Raw genomic sequence first — 25051 nt, 5'->3', positions numbered from 1 at the left:
GCTTCAGCGCGCCTAGGCTGCTAAAGTACCTGAAGCTGATGCAATTGAGTCCACTCAGCTTGATTTCACAACCTGCTGAAACCGCCTCTTTCTGCTTGCCCCGAGCAGTGAACAGAGTGTGACCCGCATCACAGACTCAGCTGTTGTTGATCTTAGAGAAACGACACCAGCAGTGCAAACAAAGACCCAAAACCAAGACGGAAACTCTAGCAGTAACTCTCCTAACTGACTTTGCATATAACTGCAGTTCCCCCTTCATCCACTAGGGGCTCCAAAACAGAGCAAATCCCCATAGACTCCCATGTTAAAAAGACCAACTTCACAGCAGAAATAAACATGTTCACAGCCTGGTACAAAAATCCATTTTAGGTTTAATAGGTCAGGTTATCCTTTATGACAACTGTGTTGGGAGTGAATTTTTTTCTAACTCACTCATTTAAAAGTAATTTAATCTTGAAATTTGACATATTTAGGGGCGTGTCCTTTTAGTTGACAGGTACCCAATCTCCGCTTCAAGTCAGAAGAACGTAAAACAACGGTGGTTTTTAGCCAGTTAACGACGTGACTTAGCTTTAGCCGGCTTACCTCCGTCAGCTGGTTAGCTCCTGTTATGGTTATCTCGGTTAGCTCTTAGGTACAGGCAGCTTGGAGATCGCTCGAAGTCAATCATCCATCCCCATGCTCCTACAGTCCCCTACAGCTCTCCCTCTTTGCCCATATTTGTATTTTCCGGGTGAGACGACACGCACGCTTCTGACAAGATGGCGATGGTAGGAACCGCCCACCGAGCTTCAATTCAGCTCTTCAGAAACCTATGGGTGACGTCACGGAGGCTATGTCCATCTTTTTATATACAGTCTATGATCGCTACACAGAAACATCCTAAATAACGAAAAGAAAATGACGTGTGCAAACATCTATTTAATATTTACATCTTATGCAGAATCGTTTGAAGTACTGCATTTTAAGTGACTGGAAAAATAAATGCTGTTTTCACCGCTTATAGTTTTTGTTAATAAAATAAAGATTATTATACAACCTAATATTATTCTTAATACTTAAAAAAAAATTGTACTGACTGTCATTTGCATTGATTATTAAGGAGAAACCAGCAAAAACATTATATGCAGAGTAATTTGCAACACAATGTAGTAGTCCTCTTCAACAATTTCCTCACATTATAAATTGTATGTATCCATGTAAAGTTGTATCTGCCTGTTTGATAGTGAGAATCGGTCTAAAGACATAGCCACAGTACTTTTACATATTTGTTTTACGTCTTTTCTCTTCGTATTTTTAAGAAGAAAGAACCAAACAGGGATTAATAAACTTTGCGGGAAATAAATCCCTGGATTTAAATCAGCCTTTGTTGCAGCCTTGTTGCAGTTATTTTCGAGTAGGATCATTAAAGAGCGATCCTTAGACTAGCTTTAGTGTCTGCTTACTGGGTGACAGATGATCAGCCGTGGTACAGTCAGCCTGAGGGGGGTGATCTGTTCTGCTTTCTGAATATTTTAGAGCCCTTTGGCATTTCTTCTAGTAATGAGCCAGGACTGTGAGAGCAGTAGTTGAAGTCATTATGAGTACGTAGACAGCAACCAAATCTAGGCTGAAATGCTCCCACATAAACTTATTTCATGGGGAGTTCCTGGGAGCTTATATAATTAGTGAGTAAAAAACATGTACTGGAGTAGAGAAAAAAAACCTTGTGGTACCACTGGAGGTGAATTTAATAGAAAAAATAAACCTTTGATTGTTTACAGCCAATGTAAATAATACGCTTTTCTTTCTGCCATAACAAGAGAGTAGAGATTAACTGGTAGATATAAAATACACAAATCGGCTAAAGTATAAAAATGTTCAACTCAGGGGTCAGGATATAGCTGTAATAAAAAAAAACCCAAAAAAAACATTTGTTATTAGGAGACAGTGTGAGGTTCATTCATTAGTTCCTTTGTTGATTCATTTAATTATTCATCATTCATTCATTCATTTTCTATACCACTTGGTAAAATGAGTTTCAATAATAGTTCTAAATATTTAAGTCTAATGTGTGAATTTTGACACCAAAAGAAAGGCGAATTTAAATATTTCTCAAACCTATGTAATCAAATTTTACAAACACTTAAAGATCACAAGATAATATGTTTATATTTTATAACTTGGAAAAAGATTTAAGTTTAGCTTGAAGAATTCAAGGCCAGTTTGGATGCTGAAATAGCTGCTGTAAGGAAACATGCAGGAAAACTGTTTCCTGCTTTTGTGACAACCACACGACCAATGAAAGAGGAGTGCCTGAGGCTGTTTGCACAACACGGTGGTTGTGCTGTTTTCTTTTGCAAGAAATGTGAATTAAAAGTCTGTTTGATGTGATCTGCTGTAAGTTCAACTCTTCATAAACCTCAGAATGAATTCATATGGAATCACGATTCCTCATCACTGCAGACTCATTAACCCGCTTGACTCTGCTACTGCTAGCTTACTAAATGCAGAGCTAACTGAAAAAAATTAAACAAAATATCGCTATTGTGCAACTGAGGTATTAAAACAGTGCAGAGCTCACAGCTGCCACACTTACAACACAAGATAGTCACTAACAGCCCACTGTACATGACTCCTCCTGACTCGCTCACCCCCTCCCTTCCAGTGAGCTCCAAATCACTCACTCATGGGGTCATGGGTTCAGCTTAGTGACTGAGACTCCTTATTTTCCATTTCACGTATGCAGATTTGGCTCTTCAATCAATCATTTAATTAAGTTTTATTTCTAAAGCGCTTCACAACAATCACAGCTGACCAAAACACTGGACAGAGGTGAAAACAAGAATAAAACCTATAAATTATGCATATCAGTTTACTTCACAAATAAAACCACTCTCAAGTGTCAAAGGCTGATGTGAATAAACAAATCATGACCCTTAAAGATACACTACAGAACGTTTGCCATTTTTTCCGTCATGCACCCCCTATCGACGGCTACTTCAGCATCCATTTTGCATCCTACCTGACCTGTCAGCGCTCTCCAGCCAGGAAAAGACGATCTTACGATGATTCTTGTTTTGTCTCTTTCTCTCTTTTAATCTTCTTGCCTTTCTTTGCTTAATCAGCAACGTTGCGTGTTCAAAACAGTCAGTTCCTTATTATACCGCGAAGTGAAACTCTACTGCAACGTAACGTCGCGTCCCAGATGTAAAATTTGTATAGTGCGGTTTCTCAGCCTCTCAACACTGCTGGGTAGCAGTGGCTCTAGAAATGCACATGATAGATGTCACTGTGTCATCAAACAAGTCCGGGACACAGAATTTTAAGGTCAGAAAGTTACATAATGCATCTTTAAACAGCAGCCGGTCCATGATTGAGTGTAACTTCAGGGGTAACTTCACCCTACTGTTTGCACCCGGACTGTAGGACCACCAGCAGGTGTTTGGTGGAGCGCAGGCTTCTGCTGGGTTGGTGAGGGGTCAGTAAGTCGCAAAGATAAAGTGGTTCAAGGCCGTGCGTTACGGCTGCCCCCAATTGCCCATCAACCCATTTTATTCAGCCTGGAAACCATCATCTGGACTCCCCCTGGCTGGGATTGGTTCCTCCACATCACCTGGTCTCGCCGGCATCTCTGAGTGGCTGACCTCGGCTCCAATGAGGGTTCGACACCTCTCCGATCCAGGATAAAAGAGTGCCAAGTTCTTCATTCAGTGGCAGCTGTGTGGTGGCTACAGCTTGCCCTCTCTGAGACTGGTCTTTTTTTTGGTGGTTAGTTTTGAAGAGCCTTTACGGCCTAGTCTGCGGTATTGTTGGCTTTTGTGTAGCCTTTGGGCTTAGCCATTTGTTTTGCTGTTTGGATTGTTTGGTGTGACTTGGGTAGTTAATGGTACTTGATTGTCTGTGCTTTTTGAAATAGTTCTGTTTTGTATTTGTAAGCTGCACCACTTGCCTTCTCATTTGGGCCTGTATTGTTTTTTTTCTCTTTATGGGATAATAAAATTTCCCAAAACTTACTTTCAGTCTGGCACATTTGTTTTATGTTGCGACTTGTTGAAGTGCTGTGAATTCCTCACAGCCTTCTCCCAAGTTCAGGATTTGCTGGATGAAATGCGAGGTAAATCAGTTGCAATAAAAGTCGTAGTCCATATCAGTTTCGCCTTTGCAAAGGGGATTCCTTGCTCAGCCGCCAGCACCGCAGTCTGCCGCAGAAGAATCCGCCTTCTTTTCACACAGGCTGTTTTTATTAAATCATTATGGGTGGAGCGATACATACAGTTGAATAAATGTTCCCACAAAAAGTTCTCTACATACACACACACACACCGTATGACCATATATGGAATTGTCTTCCTTTCCCCTACAACACTGAATCCTGTATTCAATGGTCAATCGCACCCTTCCTCCTGTTATCTTTCAAGATCTTAGCGTTATCTTTTCTACTGTTATTCTAACTGGGTCTTGTGCAACACAATTCTCTGTATTCTTCCATATTCAGTTGCTGCAGAGAAAGTTTAGACAGACATGGGAATCTTTTTGTGTGTGTGAGAGAGAGAGAGAGAGGTCTAGCCTTATAAGCATTTCTTCTCCATCTTAAGTAATACAAAAGTAAATAAGAGTAATATATATTTGGTCCCATAATAGTAACATAAAACATCAAGCTTTCATTTCAGAATTTATGTATGTACACAATCCTCCTTCACAGGCTCTTACCCCTAGACCACTGGGTCGTAACACCGTGGATGGAACGAAAAACTAACAATAAGACTTTGACCTGAATTTTGAAGTGAACCTGGAGTCAGTGTGGAGTGTAGTGAGGAACCAGCACTGTGGAGGAAGCAAGGGCTCTGTGGGGCTTTCTTTGCCACTGATGTGGTGTGGACGTTCCAGGAGAGCTGATCTGCAATATGCATACATGAATTTTGATGCTGGTGCGTCGCATCCCCAACACAGATAAGCAAACAAGCATTCACACCCTTATTCATTCCTGGGAAGAATTTAGTGACCAGTTAACCTAACATTCATGTCTTTGGATAGTGGCAGTAAGTAGGGATGTGCATTTCAGGCAAAAATACTATTTGATAATTGTGGGGTATTAATCATTAATTTTCTAATATTCTACCCCCCCACAAACACACACACCCTTGGAAACACAGAAAGAGATCCGCGATTTTTCACAGCTCTGTCTTTATTTTGACAGTAATTAAATTCACAGCACATTAGCCTATAGAAATATATATTGGTTAATCCCATTGAACATTAAACACACAGGATATTAATAAATACACCAACGCCACCAAAGCGATTCTCTTTCACAGAGAGCCATCAAACTCAGAAAACCCTCACCTTCAACAAAGCTGAAAGAGAGTGTTGTGGCTAACTGTCCACTGCCATTATCTTCTTCAGCCGCGGCAGGCTAAGCACGGGAGATATTGATGACGCCCACTAAGATGTATGTTATCCATCTTGTGTTTGTTGATTTTCATTGTTACATCAAATACATTACAACGAACTAACAACACCTATGCATTCACACCCAAAGTGACACACGCTCCACCCAAGTGCCAATCAAGCGTGCACACATCAGCATATTCCCAAACATCGATGACGTACGATATGGCTCCTACAGGGAGCATGTCTTGACAATCATCTTTAAGATGAGGGATGCCGTTTCCTCTACACTTCTGTTGTCACATCTGCGTTTTCTAGTGGCAAAGCTAGCAATTGACGGTTGCTGTGACGACGGCCCGTCGCTTTCACTCAGGCTCTTTGATCTCAAATGAGAGTCCATAAGGTTGTCGTTGACCTGTGATATGAAAGCTTTGCTTCAGAGTTTACATTGTACTTTGGTTTCATATGTTTTTTTTTTTTTTTAAATAGCTCCACAAGGAACTTCTTGAGGACTGCTGCAGTAATCTCTCCATCGTGTCTTCCCTCCCCCGTTCTTTTCATCTTCTACGGCTTGGCAGCAAGCCTGCCAAATGTATCAACAATTGCTGTGCTGCCCCCTTGCGGAAGCCGCCAGTAACTGAACTTTTTTGTTCGTCCAAATATGATTTACTATTTGTTTTTTTTGTTTTTTTTTTATGATTTAACGACTATTCAAATATAGAATAGAAAATTGATGCCCCTAGCAGTAAGCCACGGTCTGTGGAGAGAACCCACGCATACACGGGGAGAACATGCGAACTCCACAGCCCCCCCAGTCGAGCTTCCTACCACTGACTTGGTGTGAGGCCAAAGTGCTAACCACCACACCACTGTGCAACCCCCAAATTTAATTGTCATTAAGAAATAAATATGTTATTTAATCAATATTTTTATATTAATTAATTAATCTGAGCCAGTTGTGACTTAAAGGCAGTGTTTTTTTTGTGCTTTTTAACTAATTGGCTGCCAGCCATTGGTGGAGCAGAGAGCCTCGTACCTTTGACGTTTTGGAGCATTTCGGCTCGTCTTTTAGGACTGTTGAGTTCTGAGACAGCAGATGTGGAGGGCTGATTTGTCAGGTGCGTTTGTCATGGCGTGTTCAGGGTGCTCAACATGTTGGGTGTGTGCTTTACAGAAACTGCAAAAGCACAAAAGATATCTTGTGGCATCTTTTGACATCTATTAATGTCTTTTTGCATCCTTGGCAGCGAACATTCGGATTCAGAAAGACGTCTTTGGCAGTCAAAGAGATTTTCTCCAAAGACATACAATTTAAAACACCATGTCTTGATTTAAATACACACACGTCTATCTGAAATGTGTTAACACTGTGATTCAATCACGTCTCGCAGCCCTGTTTGGTATTCAGAGGGCAAAGTTAATCCTCTTTATTCCAGCACTGGCCAGCCATCACTAATATGCAGTGCTGGGAACACCTACTCTCTACTCCATCCCTTTTTGTGACTGATGACGAGGAATTATTGAGAATCAAAGATTGATTATCTTCTTTATGAAGGAGCTGTTCAGGAGACGATGTGGGAGAGAAAAACCAAACCCATTTAGAATAACATGCTGCACAACAGAGGTCAGAAGAATGGATAAATATCACTCTTCACATCTGCTGAAGTGTAATTAACTCATTAAATATCTCAGTCCTTTGTCAGCAGGGGCTAGTTCCCTTCATGAGGGCAAACACAATGAAGCTTTGAACCTCTGCAAAGGTGGACACAACAACATCCAGCTAGTTGGATGCAAACTTCATGCCATGTTAGTGGTAAATATTGAGTTATTTCAGGGGACTTAAAGTAAAGATGACATGCTATTGTGGCTTGGTAAGGACATTTATAATAATTCACCATAACAAGGCAAACATCCAGCTGTGGTCACATGTTCCTGTTTGCGATTTATAAATCACCATTAGGCTGTCAAACAGGGGTGTGTGGTTTCAGTTTCACTTGGCTTTGCTAGCTTCCAGTGAGCACCCAGTCATTAGACGGAGCCAGGCTTCAGAGTTAACCTGGATGGAGATTAGCTTCATCACTCTGCTCACACTGTTGACAGATAAGTCTGACAAGAGGTTCTGGATTACCCCTTATCAATACTTGAGGATTTATGCAAGTTTTGAGTTCACCAACAGAGCAGATTGCAGCACATCGTTCTTGATTCTTCTTCAAACCATCCCATCATCAGGTTTGAATGCACACTGCTGTCTGAGGAGAAGGCATCCTGAATAGCGCCGTATAATAAATATGACAATTCAGAATGTTGTACTGAAAGGGTTGAGAAAAAAGGGAAACACACACACAGAGTGTGCTAATTAATTCAGAGGTGTTGTCATCTCTTTGCCTTCAGTTAATGAGCAGTTCCCATTTGGAGAGCAAGTAGCCGAACTGCTGCTAAGTGGCTGTGTAGGAAGGTGAACAAAATTATAGCCCTCAACGCAATTAGCAGCTTATAATGAAGAAATTCATGTAAAGCTGCTTCTCAGCCAAGATGCAAACATTCAAAGGGACATTATCAACCAAAATCCTTTTTGTTTTTAGTTTATTATAGTCCACTTCCAGCACGGTTGTAGGACAACACAAACAGAACTTTCCATTACAGGTCTATTCATGTTTCACAACATTTATAGTGATTACAGCTGCACAGACCTTTACAAAACCTTGATTTCTGATCAATGACTGCAAGCGGAAAAACAAAAGACTCCTTGTTTTCTTTTCTAGTTGAGTTGATGGGAAAGAGATTTATAGGCTGACAGTTGCATAAAATATACTGAAATGGTAGCCGAAAGCCAGCAGGTTAATACCACCAGCATGATACTGGATTACTTTTTATATGTATTGGAAATAAATATAGAGCTGTAATTAGAAAATATTCTAGATTTTGTTCTGTGATAAATAAAAACATTTTACAAGGTGTTCGTAGAGCATTATCAGTTCATGTTTTGCTAAGTGGTTTCTGATAAGAAATTGCTGCTGATGACAAAACAAAATGCAGAAGAGTTTTGACTTTCCAGCAAATGCTGCATGATTTGAACTTGAAGAAGAGAGGAGATAAATGATGGACAACTTTCGAATCATTAGGAGGGGATGAAGCCTGGTCCATACCTGAGTGCGATGAATTACGATGGTCAAGGTGAGAATAGACAAAAGAATGCATAATCTTTCGTAGGTCATCGTTACAGAAACTAAGATTTTATCCATAAAAAATAAGACTGAACGACATGTTTGACTTCAGCAGCAAAACTATATAAATATTACTTCTAGGTTTTGAGCATCTGAAGAGAAACAAATAGGAATATAGTTTTACATATAGTTTTATTTCTGAATAAAAGTTAAATCCACTTTAAACTGGTGAAAAATGTTCATGTAAATGGTCATGTAAACACCTAATTCTGAATGAAAAAGTCAATGTAAAATTAAAATGTATTCACATTTTAAAACCTGACTGTTCAATTCCTCTGTCATGTAAACTTTTATTCCGCTCTAAGTTAATTCCGAACATTGTGCGCATGCTCCCTCCCTTGTCCCGTCCCGATGACACACATATTCCACGCATTGTTTTGTCTCCTGTCTTCTGTAGTCCATCTTCCTTCTTCTTGTAAGCTGCTGGAAAAGTGTAGTATGCTTGTGTTGAGCTGGTGCTTCAAAAATAGAATTAAAGTAACGGCAAAACTGGTATCTATTATGTAGTTTTCCATGTTACAACCAAAAAGATGAGAAGCAGGAAACGAACTTTGTTTATTTCCTGTAGACCTAATTACGTCATGCCTGTCCTCTGTCCAATCAGAACCCTTCCCAACCCAAATTCGGAATTAAGTAAGTGTTTCATGTAAACCTTCATTCAGAATTATTTCCATGTAAACACATAGGAGAATACTGTTTATCTGGAATTATTTAAATCCGAATCAGTAATTCCGAATTAAAAAGCATTATGTAACCGTACTCAGTGATCTCTGATTTGTCTCTGAATTTTGGGGTCATTTTACTCCATCCAGGATTTAATGTCAGAAAGAGGATGTATGACTCACAAGGCTGCTGGGAAGTGGGTTTTATCGGCATGTATAGGAGAGTGTCATCAGCATAAAAATGATCATTTCCATCATAGTCAAATTAATTGGCTCAAGAGGAAGCATGTAGATTAAAAACAGAACTATTTAAAGTGAAAGAACAATGTGTGTTAGACATATATGAGCATAATAAGATGATAGTAAGACTGGAGTCCAGCTCAAGGTTCCAGTCAATGGAGGAGCTGTTGTGATCAACAGTATCCAAGGTACCATGTAAATCTAAAACTGTCTGTACTCAGCAGGTCACCTGTCATCCTAACAAATCTGTGTACTATTTAACCCTTTGGACACCAAAGTTTTTCTAAGAAAATGTTATATTTTGATATGAAGAATTCAAATAGTTGTATTTAGAGATAAAGGCATACAGTTTTTTTTTTTACTCATCACTTTTGCATATTGAAAAAGAGTCAGCAGATAACGAGAAAGTACTTCATTCCTCATGAAAAAGAGTTTTGTGTGTGTTCTATGTAATCTGCTCCGTAAACCTGACAATACATCCTCATCAGCTCAGAAGGATGTTTTCAAACTTGATTTTCCTCTTGAACTTGGAAAATTGATCTCATGGAAAGTGGGAAAAGGTTTTGGGTCCCTTTCTGCAGATCTGACCTGTTTCATTTAGTCATGTTGGAGCAATATTGCTACTTCGGTTCCAAGGAGGGGTAATACTCTGGAGATATTTACCTTTACTTGTCAGTGTAATTAATGTATAACAGAAGTAAAACCTAAAATGTAACTGTAGACTAAAAATGTATACTTGTTCCACATCTGGTGGGTCCAAGTTTGAACTGAACAAGACACTATACAGATATTCATTTTGATTCGGGAAGTTCATGTTAATCATTTGTACAGAGAAAACGAGCTTCTTCAGACCAAAAGGAGATGAAACAGAGTGAGGCATTCCTGTCAGCCTGCTTACATTGTTTTCAGTAATGCTAATAATCCAAAAAGAGACCAGAGACATAAGGTGACGATCTCAAGCTTCAGTTCAAACACAATCTGTGATTAAAATCAGTGTGTTTTTTCAATTCACTGAGCCTGACAGGCTTACTTCTCATTGGCTTGAATGAATTTTACACCACTTAACATTTTGCAAATGACTAAGGCTAATGGGCTCTGTTTGAGTAGTGATGCAAACCAGTGCTGCCAGCTGAACTTTGTCACCAGACGTAATGATGCTTCAGACCTTTGAGTTTTTTCTTTTTTGCTTTGATTCCCAGTAAGGCACCTGTCCTCGCGACCTTTCTGTTTTTCTGTGTTCAGCCAGTGGTACAGAAGAACAACTGTAAATCCGTACATGTGCAGTGTTAGACTGACAAACAAATCACATGAATAATAGCAACATGTTTCTGCTGCTTCTAACTTTCTGATTGATCATTTTTTATTAAAATCCAGCCAAAATCACCCAAAAACCTAAACTAGTTGTAAAGCAGTCATATTACTGTGCAATTGTTTACGTTTATAATCTGAAAATGATGATGAGTACTATTCAATGCTAATTGCATCTGATGCAAACTAAATTCATTTGAATGTTTTGTTGTAACTGGACTGCAGATATATACACTAACCGATCACTGTATTTAATATACATATAACTGACTTAATTATTGGTCTCATAGACTATAGAAGGTGTTTGAAAAATTCATCGGAGATTTTGATCCATGTTGACATGAAGCATCACACAGTTGCTTCACATCCATCATGAGAATCTCCCGTTCCACCACATCATGATGAGAATCTCCCGTTCCACCACATCATGATGAGAATCTCCCGTTCCACCACATCATCATGAGAATCTCCCGTTCCACCTCATCATGATGAGAATCTCCCGTTCCACCTCATCATGATGAGAATCTCCCGTTCCACCTCATCATGATGAGAATCTCCCGTTCCACCACATCACAATGAGAATCTCCCGTTCCACCTCATCATGATGAGAATCTCCCGTTCCACCTCATCATGATGAGAATCTCCCGTTCCACCTCATCATGATGAGAATCTCCCGTTCCACCTCATCATGATGAGAATCTCCCGTTCCACCTCATCATGATGAGAATCTCCCGTTCCACCTCATCATGATGAGAATCTCCCGTTCCACCTCATCATGATGAGAATCTCCCGTTCCACCTCATCATGATGAGAATCTCCCGTTCCACCTCATCATGATGAGAATCTCCCGTTCCACCTCATCATGATGAGAATCTCCCGTTCCACCTCATCATGATGAGAATCTCCCGTTCCACCTCATCATGATGAGAATCTCCCGTTCCACCTCATCATGATGAGAATCTCCCGTTCCACCTCATCATGATGAGAATCTTTCGTTCCACCTCATCATGATGAGAATCTCCCGTTCCACCTCATCACCATGAGAATCTCCCGTTCCAACTCATCACCATGAGAATCTCCCGTTCCACCTCATCATGATGAGAATCTCCCGTTCCACCTCATCATGATGAGAATCTCCCGTTCCACCTCATCATGATGAGAATCTTTCGTTCCACCTCATCATGATGAGAATCTCCCGTTCCACCTCATCACCATGAGAATCTCCCGTTCCAACTCATCACCATGAGAATCTCCCGTTCCACCTCATCATCATGAGAATCTCCCGTTCCACCACATCATGATGAGAATCTCCCGTTCCAACTCATCATGATGAGAATCTCCCGTTCCACCACATCACCATGAGAATCTCCCGTTCCACCTCATCACCATGAGAATCTCCCGTTCCACCACGTCATGATGAGAATCTCCCGTTCCACCTCATCATGATGAGAATCTCCCGTTCCACCTCATCATGATGAGAATCTCCCGTTCCACCACATCACAATGAGAATCTCCCGTTCCACCTCATCATGATGAGAATCTCCCGTTCCACCTCATCATGATGAGAATCTCCCGTTCCACCTCATCATGATGAGAATCTTTCGTTCCACCTCATCATGATGAGAATCTCCCGTTCCACCTCATCACCATGAGAATCTCCCGTTCCAACTCATCACCATGAGAATCTCCCGTTCCACCTCATCATGATGAGAATCTCCCGTTCCACCTCATCATGATGAGAATCTCCCGTTCCACCTCATCATGATGAGAATCTCCCGTTCCACCTCATCATGATGAGAATCTCCCGTTCCACCTCATCATGATGAGAATCTCCCGTTCCACCACATCATGATGAGAATCTCCCGTTCCACCTCATCATGATGAGAATCTCCCGTTCCACCTCATCATGATGAGAATCTCCCGTTCCACCACATCACCATGAGAATCTCCCGTTCCACCTCATCACCATGAGAATCTCCCATTGATCCAAGGCAGAACAGATAATGGGTTTCTCCATCTTCTATTCAAGTTCAAGTTCCAGTTTATTTATATAACACATTTCTATAGCGGCAGCTGCCCAAAGCGCTGAACAATAAAACAACAAATAACACCCCCCACAAATTAAAAATAAACATTGCACATTAAAAAATAAATAAAATCTGGACACAAAATAAAAATCTAAAACAAAAGTAGAAATTAAAATATACGAGAAAAAGCTCAGGTATGACCGAATGCCAGCGCAAAGAAGTGGGTTTTCAGAACAGGCTTAAAATCGGAGACAGATTGAGCAGCTCTGATGTGAAGGGGAAGGATATTCCATATCTCAGGAGCAGCAACAGAAAAGGTTCTATTGTCCAGTTCTGGTGAGTCTGTGTGAATTGTAGCCTCAGTTTCCTGTTCTGACAGGAGGGAACCCGGTGTGGTCTTCTGCTGCTGGAGACCATCTGCTTCCAGGCTGGACGTGTGGTGTGTGGTGATATTCTGTCTGGATCCAGTGCTCATCTGACCTCCTGTTGTCTTTCTACAATCAACATATCTGCACTTGAAGTAATGCATTCAGTGGGTTACTTCGCTGGTCTTCCTGCATATCCAGCATGTCATTTTGGGAGAAAAGATTCGGTCAGACTAGGAAAAGGAAGAGTTAAGTGGAGCAGCAACAGTGCGTTGAGAAGTTATCAGGATTGATCGTCTCCAATTAATTGCTTGTCTTGGTGACTGCTCTGCAGGTCAAAATGCATGGTGTTGCAGCAGATGACATCATTACCTGACAGCTTACATACAAAAAGCTCCCAGCTTGAAGTGCCTGTCATATAACACGAATAGAGAGCTGAGCAAAGCATGATTCAGTGAGATGTAAAGATGTCACATAAGACATTCAGCTTTTTAAAGGCGCTTTACATATTTTACAGTACATCTTTTCAGTTTGCTCACCAGGGGTTGTAAGGCTTTGAATGTACTGCTTTTGAGAAGCTGCCTCAATAGTGACTCTCCAGAAGTGTTCTCTGGTGTGCCATCTGTTAGCGCGAGAAGCGAGTGCTGGAGCAGAGACTGGCAGGTGGAAAAATTCTTGCTGAGGCTTTAATTGGCCGAGACATGAAGCCTCCCAAGACAGGTAATGTAAAATGATGGAGAGGTTCTTTACTATGCAAATCTGAATGCTCGTGGTAACAGTGTGACATCACTGTCACATTATAGTTTTAAAAGTTGACATGACACTTGCACACCTGAGCATGAAATCCTTTTGAGTTTAAGTCAGAGGAAGATGGGTCTTCGCCCATTCTACCTCTAGACCACAGGCGTCAAACTCTGACCCGCGGGCCAATTTTGGCCAGCGGTGTAATTATAATTGACCCACGAGGCAATACCATATGATTTACTTGAGCTGGCCCGCCGGTATTGTAGAGTACATGTACTGCCAATATTCACATATTCATTCACACACTGAAGCAAACTGTGGTCTTCTTGGCAACTGGGGGCTTTCAGAATGCATTCACAACAGCGTTGTCCAGGGGAGCGGACTCTGATTGGGCAGGGAAATTAAAACAAAATCTTAAAATGTGAAATATAAAATGTGAAAACCCAATTAGAAAGGCTCTGTTAAAGCAGTGACTGCAGTCACGCAGTCCATGCGTCGTGTGTGCACGCGTCTTTCCATCTTTCCTCACAGGCCCAATGTTATTTCTTTTAATTCAGGGGTGGGCAACTTCAGCCCTCAAGGGTTGCAGTCCTGCAAATTTTTTGGGGCAAGCGGCAACCTCCAGAAAACTATGCAGAAGTGCCAAATATTGCAGTTCCCCCCTCATCCACTAGGGGCTCCTAAACAGATCAAACCCCACAGATTTCCATGTTTAAAAGACCAACTTCACAGCAGAAATAAACATGTTTACAGCCTGGTACATAAAACATTTTCGGTTTAATAGGTCAGGTTTACCTTCATGACAACTGTGGGGGGACTGAATTTTTTTCTAACTCGCTCGTTTAAAAGTAATTTTATTTAGAAAATTGACATATATAGGGGCGTGTTCTTTTAATTGACAGGTACCTGATCTCTGCTTCAAGGGAGAAGAAGGTAGAACAATGGTGGTTTTTAGCCGGTTAACAACATGGCTTAGCTTTAGCACGCTTACCTCTGTTAGCTGGTTAGCTCCTGTTATAGTTAGCTCGGTTAACTTTTTTGGAGGTGGTTAACTCCTGTTAGCTCCAAGTTAGCTCGAATAGCTCTTAGCTACAGGCAGGTTTGGCGATCGCTAGATGTCAATCATCCATAACACCCTCACAGCCTCCGTCTCAGCTCTACATGGATACATGGATACATGGGAAACCTGCAGGATTCTGGCCGTCGTGGACCGGTGCTGGACACCCTTGCTAAACATAGGCTGCAACGGGGAATGGTAGCACTTCTTCAGATTTTTTCCACCGGTTGTATCACTGGGAATTAACTTGCATTTTAGTCTAATTTGACGTATGTTGTGATAATGATCCATGCACTTTGTTTCTGTAGTTTGTGGAATTTTTGCGACACAGCATATTCAGTTTTGTTTGAATACCTGGCTAGCTAAACCCCTGTTCACTCAGGCCAAACAGCTGAAGGCTGACGTGTTAACAATATACTAAATGAAAGCTTGGGGTGTTTCTTTTAAAGTGCTGTAACTGTATTAAAAAAGAGAGCTCTGCATGGCTGTGTGGAAAGAGGCAAACAGAAGAATTTACAGGCACATACCAAAGTGATGTAAATGCCACAAGCTTTCTGGTGTTTATCCATTGAGTTAAAAGTATGCTGTCCCATAGAGCAGGGGACAGTTTTATCACAGCAACTTGTGGTAAAAACTGATGAGATAATCATCAAAGGCCACAAGTTCCTGAGGAACTCTTCACTCGGCAGGTCCTCCAAGGATTTCTACCAATAATCCCAACGTTACTCTGCTTCACCTCGATATACAGATGACCATGTAACACCTAAACCAGAGTCTTGATCAGTGATTTTATTTCTCTTTTCCACCCTAGTTAAACCAACTGTCATAGACGTGGACATATTTGTGAACAGCATCGGACCGGTGTCTTCAATAAACATGGTAAGTCAAACTCCGCTTGTTCTTGTGACATGGTTATGTGGGTTTTTGAGGTGGAAGCTTCATTCTGAAACAAGCGGTGCAGTTTGTTTGCAGCTCTGAAAGGCATTGGGTTTATCATAACAGGGTTTGTTGTTTTTTTGTTTTTTTCCAAAGTCAACATTTAAGATTTTGCTATTTTTATCTGGTGGAACACGGACTTGTTCAGGGTGTAGCACAAACAAAAATGTGTTATTTAAAAGGTTCAATTCCATTGAGAAGTGGAGCATGAATTCCATCTTGGTCCAGAAGAATTCTGCACCTCCCACCTGAACCACGTCTCCAGTTGGGCTGAGTCCTGGTGCTGATGCACCCCAAGTTGATTCTTAATTTAATCTTTCACTTGGGAAGCTTTAACTTCTGTTTTCTTGGGATTATGACCTATCTGGATTATTTAAATGAAATCCAAAATGCACCACTAAGGCCTGCTAGAGGACGGCTTGCAGACAGTAGGAATCCACAGATTTATTTTGACTAAATAACTTGAGATCACTTCTGTTCATACAAATAAAAATGCTTCAGAGTTTATATCTGTGCTTGTGTGATGTCCAGGAAGAACTTTCACATCGCACCATTCAGAGATGAGGCTGTTGTTTGTTGTCATTGCTTTCTATTTGATTGTAATTGTTTGTAATACAAACAGCATGACTGAAGAGTTAAACAAGGCTGTAATGTGCAGTCAATGAAACACATTCATGAATGTTTCACTAAAACAGAAGTTTTTAGTTTTCATATTATCCATCATGAAGGTTCATCACAGATTTCTCATTCATCATAACTTCATCAAATCAAAGATACTTTTTTCATCCCCAAGGTTCAACCCAGCTCATCCCAGGTTTGACATACAGACATGTAACATTTATGACAAGTTTACAGAACCAAACTGAAGCTTTGGCCCTGCAGCCAGTTTTACTGGTGCCGCCTTATAACAGATAAGAACAGAGATACATTAGGATCGTAGCGGGTCAAGGGAAAAAAAGACATGTTGCTACACACCGCGCCACTAAGTAGCGCATTCTGGAGACACAGGAAAAAAACCTCACACACTTAAGCACAAACTCAGACAAGACACACAGTCCAGGGAGGCGGTCAGTCAGGTGGGAAGGGGTGGGGGGGATGGTTGAGGAGGGGAGAAAGAGAGTCTATGAACATCTCTTCTTCCATTCTCAGGGGGGGTTGCACCAGCCCAAGGCCGCTGGGAAGCCGAATCCAGATATGATTTTTGTTTGGGTTCCAGGTCAGGAAAACAAATTGCCCTCGGCCTTGAGTCCATAGCAGGTCTCAGGCTGGCAGCTACAAAGAGCCGAATTGGGGGTCAATTTCCAGCAGTCCTAGTAGACATTCTCTCCATAATGTTATCCATTCTACGTACCAGCTCTGGGACCGACGAGAAATGACCAGTCTGGGCTAAACTGGTATCCTGCTTACGATCGACTCCAGTCAAAGCAAGAGTCTGTGCCTGCTAGCTCGGCACATGTCATCGCAGAATTCTGGCAGCCTGCCAGTTGTTGCCAGAATCTCACGGGTCTTTAGGTAGATCAGAACTTCGCCAGCGCCAATCAGCAGAATCCCGATCACCAATAATCCAAATATGTAGACATCCTCCACGTCCTCAGAGGACACATCGGTCTCCACCTGACCCATGAGTCCTGAACGTATCCAGTCGGAAGCGTCAACTCATGCGGGCTCCCCTCTGCCCGATCTCTGGGATGAGATCTGTTTTTTTTAAGTTTGAGTTGCAAAATGTATTTTCATTTCATGTTTTCTTGCAGATATTTCTATTTTAGCTCATAAAATGTTTCGTCTGCTTATTTGTGGTTGTCGTATTTTTGGTCTCAGTCCACAGTTGATGTTGCAGGAAAGGGGGGATTTATCAGTTTTTTCATCCTACAGAAGCTAACAGTTATGTTTGCATCTTTGTTTAACACTTTCTCATAATAATGCGATACTTTTAACTCTTTCTGATGAGAAAACGAACTTCATTCTTTCTCAATATGACAGATCATTGAATCACAAGGTGGTGAGAGGGCTGGAGCTGTTCCTAGCCCACCAAACCATCACACAGAGACAGACAAACAAATAATCTTCATTTTCTGCCTCTTATCCGGGGTCGGGTCGGGGGGGGCAGCAGCCTAAGCAGGAAGCTCAGACTTCCCTCTCCCCAGCCACATTTGCCAACTCTGTGGGGAGGATCCAGAGGTCTCCTCCCAGAGGTACATGCCTGGAATACCTCACCAGGGAGACGTCCAGGAGGCATCCTGACCAGATGCCCGAGCCACCTCAACTGGTTCCTCTCAATGCGGAGGAGCAGCGGCTCTACTCTCAGCCCCTCCCGGATGACCGAGCTCCTCACCCTATCTCTAAGGGAGAGCCCGGCCACCCTGCAGAGGAAACTCATTTCAGCCGCCTGTATACGAGATCTCGTTCTTTCGGTCACGACCCACAGCTCATGACCATAGGTGAGGGTAGGAACGTAGATCGACTGGTAAATCGAAAGCTTCGCCTTTTGGCTCAGCTCCTTCTTCATCACGACAGTCCGGCACAAAGTCTGCATTACTGCAGACGCCGCACCGATCCGTCTGTCGATCCCGTGCTCCATCCTTCCCTCACTCGTGAACAAGACCCCGAGAAATTTAAACTCCTCCACTTGAGGCAGGACCTGACTCCCGACCCGGAGAGGACAGTCCACCCTATTCTGGCTAAAGACCATAGTCATGGATTTGGAGGTGCGGATTCTCATCCACACTGCTTCACACTCGGCAGCAAATTGCTCAAGTGAGAGCTGGAGATCACGGCCAGATGACGCCAATGGGACCAGGTCTTCCGCAAAAAGGAGAGACCCAATCCTGAGGCCACCAAACCTAATCCCCTCAACTCCCAGCTCTGCTTCCTCATCAGAAGATGTGTTGGTACAATTGAGGAGGTCTACACACTTACTATGTTTTTATGTTATTATAAATGAATTCAGATATTTAGGGGCTTTATTTTTAAATTTTGTTTAGCCATGTTAAACGATCTGAAGAGCCTATCAGAAGGAAGCAATTCTTTTCAAAAGGCAGTATCGTCATGTAATATGTTTGTCTGAAAAAATACAGCAAAGAATAATTTCACTACCGACCTTCATTTAACAGACTTGTGGCATTTTTTCTGCTTCCATCATGTAAAAGCAAAACAAATGCTGTAATTATAAACTGCTTGGAAATTACTTAAAACAGTATCCATTTTTATCAAACCAAATTCTTACCAATCTGATTAATCAGTTTTTATGGATCCAGCTATGAATTTCATCAAACAAGCAAGTGTGCATATCTACTGCAACGAAATGGCAAACCTTAACACAGCAACTCAGTTGCTTTCATAAGTCCAAGCTTTCTAAGTGTACCAGCTTGAAGAAAAAACTTTTCAAACATTTTTAACATGATTCAAAACATTAGACTAATGGAAACTGAAAAGCTCACTGCTAAGTTAATGCTGGCAAATAAAGAAAGTCAATGAGCATTCTGCTTTATTTCATTCTATCCATGACAATGTACCATGCGATCATAAAACAAGGTTACCGATCAATATCAAACTGAACCTGCTACAGGATTTGTGTTATCTTTTGATATATTTGGAAGAAAAAAAAACAGACAGTCATGACAAGATAAAGATGTAGAAATAGAGGTGCGAGCAGCAAACTGAAAATTTAAATATCACTGCAATCAAACGTTTTGCTTGAAATTTCAAATAACACCACAAAATGTGAGTCATTACATGGTGGGCTGCACAGAGGATGAGTTGACATTTCAAATGGAGCCTTAGCCTCACTTTTAATGCACTTCTTGCATCAGGAAGGCTGACATTAGATTGCAATTGTTTGAAATAAAAAGGCCTAAAAATAAAACAGGAAACAAATGAAAGAACCAAATCTATGTAAATTGTCCACTAAAACACAGATACATATTAGAAAAAATTTTTTCTTCAGCTTCTTTTTTTAATTTTTTTATTTTATTTAGTTTTACATAATTTAATTTAGTTTAATTTATTTTTATTTTATTTTATCTAGTTTATTTTTTACATTCATGAACATGTAGTCAGCAGTCACTTTATCAGGTCCACCCTAGTTGTACCAGCTTGGAGCATCTAAAAGTGCAGAATTCTTTGTGTCATAGATTTAACAAGGTGTTGAAACGACTCCTCAGAGATTTTGCTCCATACTAGGGCTGCAACAATTACTCGGGTAACTCAAGTAACTTGAGTACAAAAAATGATCGAGGCAAATTATCTGCCTCGAGGCGTCGTTTCATTAATATCACGTGGTGATATATTTTAATTTATGCATCATCGCGGCATTTTCAGACCACTGCGCTGTTTGGAAGGACTACATCACTGCTTCAGTAAACATAAAACATCTAAACATGTATGAAATATTTAAAAACAGAACCTGTCGCCTACATTGTGTTTGTACAGTATGACTGTTTCACCCGGACTGATGACGGACATTTCCAACAGCAGCGGCGAGCGGTTTGCTTTCTGTCTGAAGATTCTCGTTGCTTTGGTCTCTAATGGCAGAGAATGAAGAAGAAGGGAGGAAAAGACAGAAAAAGTCGCGAGTGTGGGACCATTTCACACTGAAAAGGACAGAAAACGTAGTGTAGTGTGTGTGTACTGTAAAGCAGGTCTCAATGTTGCTGCATCTGAAACGCGCGCACCCCCCCGCAAATTCACCACTCCAGGAGGAGATTCAGCTTCGCGATTTATATCAACAGCAGCGGCTGTTAAATGTACAGTGTTATAACCTGTGATAATAGTCAGCAGTGACGAGGCATTGCGAGGTGTCGGCTTGCCATTACGTTACAAGACGTTAACCATCTTGTAATCCATCCCTCATCTGTCTCTCCTGCACACACGCAGAGTTTAGGCAGCGTGTGACGGCAGGCGTAGCCTCTGTTCCTGCAGCAAACTTTTATTCCGTATTAAACAGACACAGTTAACAGGCGTGTCGTCCACCAAGACATCGGCTAGTTCTTAGATACTTTGGACATGTTTACAAGTCACTCCTTCTTTCTACTGAATTCTTCTTTTTGATCTTTTAAAATGCAGAAATTTGCGACCAGTTGAGAATTGTTTCTCCACACATTGAGCGCGTGCACAAACACGTTGGCACATTTTAAAATATGATACTTTTAAAACATTTTCCTCATGCATTAGGTAGTAACAACACATGCAACAGCTTCACAAATATACATTTATTTTACTTTGGTTGAGTTTCTAGTATTTGTTTTACAAATTATAATAATAATAATAAAAAAAATCGTTAGAGTACTCGAAGAAATAATCGACAGAGTACCCGATTACAAAAGTACTCGATAGTTGCAGCTCTACTCCACACTGACATGAAGCATCACACAGTCGCTGCACATCCATGATGAAAATTTCCCGTTCTCCTTCTTTGCAACATTGCAGTTCTGGTCCTCAAGATTCACTGCCCGGCATGTTTATGAACCTCCTCATCGAGTTCTACACAAGCCTCTTAAGGAGCTATTAATTAAAGAGAAAAAGATCTAAAACATGCAGATCAGTGGATCTGGTGGAGCAACATTGTTAAAAGAGAGTCAGTACCTGGTTGGAGTGATCCATTGTACTTATAGCTGTTTGTAATATGAATATGCAGAGTAAACAATGGTTAAAGTTATTTTGCATTTGTCAGAAACTGTCCGAGAGATTTCTGTTTTGGTAATCGGAAGCAAATCTTGACAGACCAGCCAAGTCCAAATCTCTTTAAAAGAGGAGAAAAGAGGAGCCAAGTGCGTTTTTAACGTAAATCCACCTTCCTACGCGCATATAGTCCATGTAGCGTCAAGGAAGGAGCTTGCATCGCACAGCAGGTGGGGTTTGTAGTTTCTCCTTGCTGTATTTTAAATTTGGTTCTCGTTTGGACTCTGTGTTTGATCCATACAGTCACTATCAAAGATGTGCACATTGGGTTTTTATTACATCATATAACCCAGTCAGATTAAATCCCATTTTAAATCGTTACATATTCCAGCTTCAGCAAACCTTAGCCCCCCAGCGGAAGGTTTTTGTGACTTTTTTCTACCTATAATGAGGACATAAAGGTGAGATTTCAAGCCAGGAAGGGAGCCTGACAAGATCTCTCTAAGGACAGGACAGATACAGTGTGTACTGTGTGCCTTTTCACTGTATTAGCATTAAGTGCCAGTGTCATGCTGAAGAGCTGCAGATGTATGCACTGCCCTAGTTTACACCGCAGCAAAAAGAAATGAGGACAAAGCTGTAAAAGAGGGACGATGCTATGCTTGTTTTGTGTTTATTAAACAGTAGATGTAATTTTCTGAATGTGTAAAAGTTGAAAAAAGGCAAGTTTATTTGTTAATCACATTTCATGTTCAAGACAAGTCAAAGTGCTTTACATAAAACATTAAAGTATTACATATAGTGCAAAGAAAGTATTTAAAAGTAGTATAAGGAAGCAAGAAATAGCAAAAATCAGAATAAAATCATATATTAAACTAATTAAAAGCAAAAGAAGCTAAAATTTGCCATGCAGATTTCATGCATATCCGCATAAAGCAAATTTTTGAGCTGGGTTTAAAAGTGTTGACATATGGTGAGAGTTTAATCTAATTTAATGTGCAGCATAACAGCTAAATGCTGTTTCTTCATGTTTCGTCTGGACTCTGGCATGGAAACTGGTCTGGACTAGTAGACCTGAGTGTTTGGATCTGAGAGCTCTGCTTGGTTTATGTTCTTAGAACATTTCTCAGATGTATTCTGGTCCTTAACCATTCTGGGATTCTATAAACCATCAGCATGGTTTTAAAATCTATCCAGCGACGGACTGGAAATTAGTGTAAAGATGTGAAACTGGTGTAATGTCTTAGTCCTGGTTAAAGCTCCAGCAGCAGCATCTGGATGAGCTGCAAATGTTTGATTTTCTTTTTAGGAAGTCCTGTTAAAAGACCACTCCAGTTATCCAGTCTACTGGAGATGAATGCATGAAGGAGTTTCTACTGGTCTTACTGGGAGAATAAACTTTTCACTCTGTAAATGATTCTTATGGTAAAAAGCTTTGTTTTAAAGAGTAGTGAAGAAGGAAAGAGCTTCCGAGAAGTCAAGCAAACAAATGCTTCTCAACCCGGTTCCTTTATTTTTGTCGCAGGTTTGGCAGAGAAGGACTGGCAGAAAATGGAAGGCAGGAGGCAGGCTGGGCAGGCTGGCACTGGAAAGCAATGCAGGGGTTTCTTTAGATTCTCTTATTTAGTTCACAAACACAAGAAACTTGTTGGCCATATGATACCGCTGGCAAGCAGACGAACTGGGAATGGCTGGAGAGCAGTCCTCAGTCTTATCCACCAGGCTGGAACGAGGAACAGCTGCAGCCAATCCGTAAGGACACACCTGAGGAAAATTACATCCCGCCAGGCCCAACACTTTGATGTTGCTGCTGGAACTGAGTCCATCAACACTGCAGGGTTTAGATCTCTGTCAGTGGTTATAAGAACCTGAGTCTCCAGATGTTTACCAACACTGACCATCTCCCTTTTCTAACAAACAGAATAATCTATGTTTTGTCTTCATTTAATGTAGAAAATTCTTATCCAGGAGTTTATTTACTCCAAACTCAGACACAGTAAGCCTGTTGGACTGGACTCATCTAATGCCAAAGACACATAAAGTTGTGTATCGTCTGCATATACAAGTTGAACAGAAGAGGTCCAAGGACTGACCTCTGTGGGACTCCACAGGTCAGGGCCATTCCCTCAGATTCATAGCTGCCAGTTGCAACAAAATAATTCTGCCTTCTAAACAGGACCTGAACCAGTAAAGGACCACTTTAGAAAGTCCAACCCAGTTTTCCAGCCTGTGTAACAGGATTCTGGGATCTACAGCATCAAATGCAGCACTGAGATCCAGCAGAACCAGGACTGATACTTGACCAGAACACTGAGATGAGGCCTGAAGCCTGACTGAGGTTTATCAAGATTTCCACTTTCTTTTAAAAACCATTAAAAAAAAAAAAAAAAGATCCGTCCATCCAAGAGCCAAATTGAAGCTCGTGAGCGGTTCTACCATCGCCATCTTGGCAGGGGCATGCGTGTCATCTCATCCGGAAAATACAAATATGGGCAAAGAGGTGGAGCTGAGAGGGGGGCTGTGAGCGTCATGGTGGATGATTGACATCGAGCAAACTCCAAGCTGCCTGTAGCTAAGAGCTAACCAAGCTAACCCGTAGCTAACAAGAGCTAAACAGCTAAAGCTAAGTCAGGTTGTTAACCGGCGATAAACAGCGGTTGTGCTACATTCTTCTTACTTGAAGCGGGAGATCGGATACCTGTCAATCAAAAGGACACAACCTCTAAATATACCAAATTTTGAGATTAAATTATTTTTAAACTGGCAAGTTAGAAAAAAATTCACTCCCCCCACAGTTGTCATGAACATAAACCTGACCTATTAAACCTAAAATGTTTTTGTACCAGGCTGTAAACCTGTTTATTTCTGCTGTGAAGTTGGCCTTTTTTTATCATGGGAGTCTATGGGGATTTGCTCTGTTATGCAGCCCCTAGTGGATGAGGGAGGAACTGCAGTTTTATGCACTTCCGTATAGGCTTCACTTTTAACCCCCCAAGGTTGCCGCTTGGTTTAAACACAACTTTCTCAATAATCATGGATATAAAAGAGGTCAAAGAAGGTCTGTAGTTCTTTATAGCGGCGTCTAGAGACCCTGTATTTAGTCGTGGCTAAATGGCACCTAAACCTACTGATTTCAGAGAAGATACCTGATACCAGTGAGCAGTTAACCATGAGTAGGATTACTTTCTACTGAGGTAAAAGCTGTTTTTAGAAATCCAGATGTTATTATGTCCAGAGTCCGCGTTGTTGATTTTGAATGCTAAAAAGTTTCTTGCGGGATTTTTAGATTAAGCATATAAATCTGTGACATTACATAACAGTTATTTCTGCTCTTGATTCCTATTGGTGCAACGGCATTGTTTATATTCAAGATTTGCAGAATGAAATTATGCAGGATTCCATCAACTGACTCTTTAGTCTTTGTTGGTAACAGAGACTTAGACTTAACTTAATTGATCTCTTTGGGATGACAATTCAAATTTCCAGCAGTGAAAAGAAAAGT

At 41.1% G+C, this 25051-nt stretch overlaps 1 protein-coding gene across 2 annotated transcripts in view; it reads left to right on the top strand.

Annotated features, from left to right (window-relative positions):
• The window catches only part of gabrg3 (gamma-aminobutyric acid type A receptor subunit gamma3), a gene marked incomplete at both ends in the record, with an annotated part of 76815 nt that overhangs the window by 15906 nt on the left and 35858 nt on the right, over positions 1 to 25051 (top strand). For both annotated transcript variants that reach the window (XM_079244862.1, XM_079244863.1), the window contains one exon: positions 15809 to 15876. In XM_079244862.1, the coding sequence (XP_079100988.1) occupies positions 15809 to 15876 (68 nt within the window). The remainder of the gene's footprint in view (positions 1 to 15808; positions 15877 to 25051) is intronic.

This window comes from Telmatherina bonti (assembly GCF_933228915.1).
Source record: "Telmatherina bonti genome assembly, chromosome: 8".
NCBI classification, from domain to species: domain Eukaryota; kingdom Metazoa; phylum Chordata; class Actinopteri; order Atheriniformes; family Telmatherinidae; genus Telmatherina; species Telmatherina bonti.
This window is presented reverse-complemented; position numbering and strand designations above follow the sequence as displayed.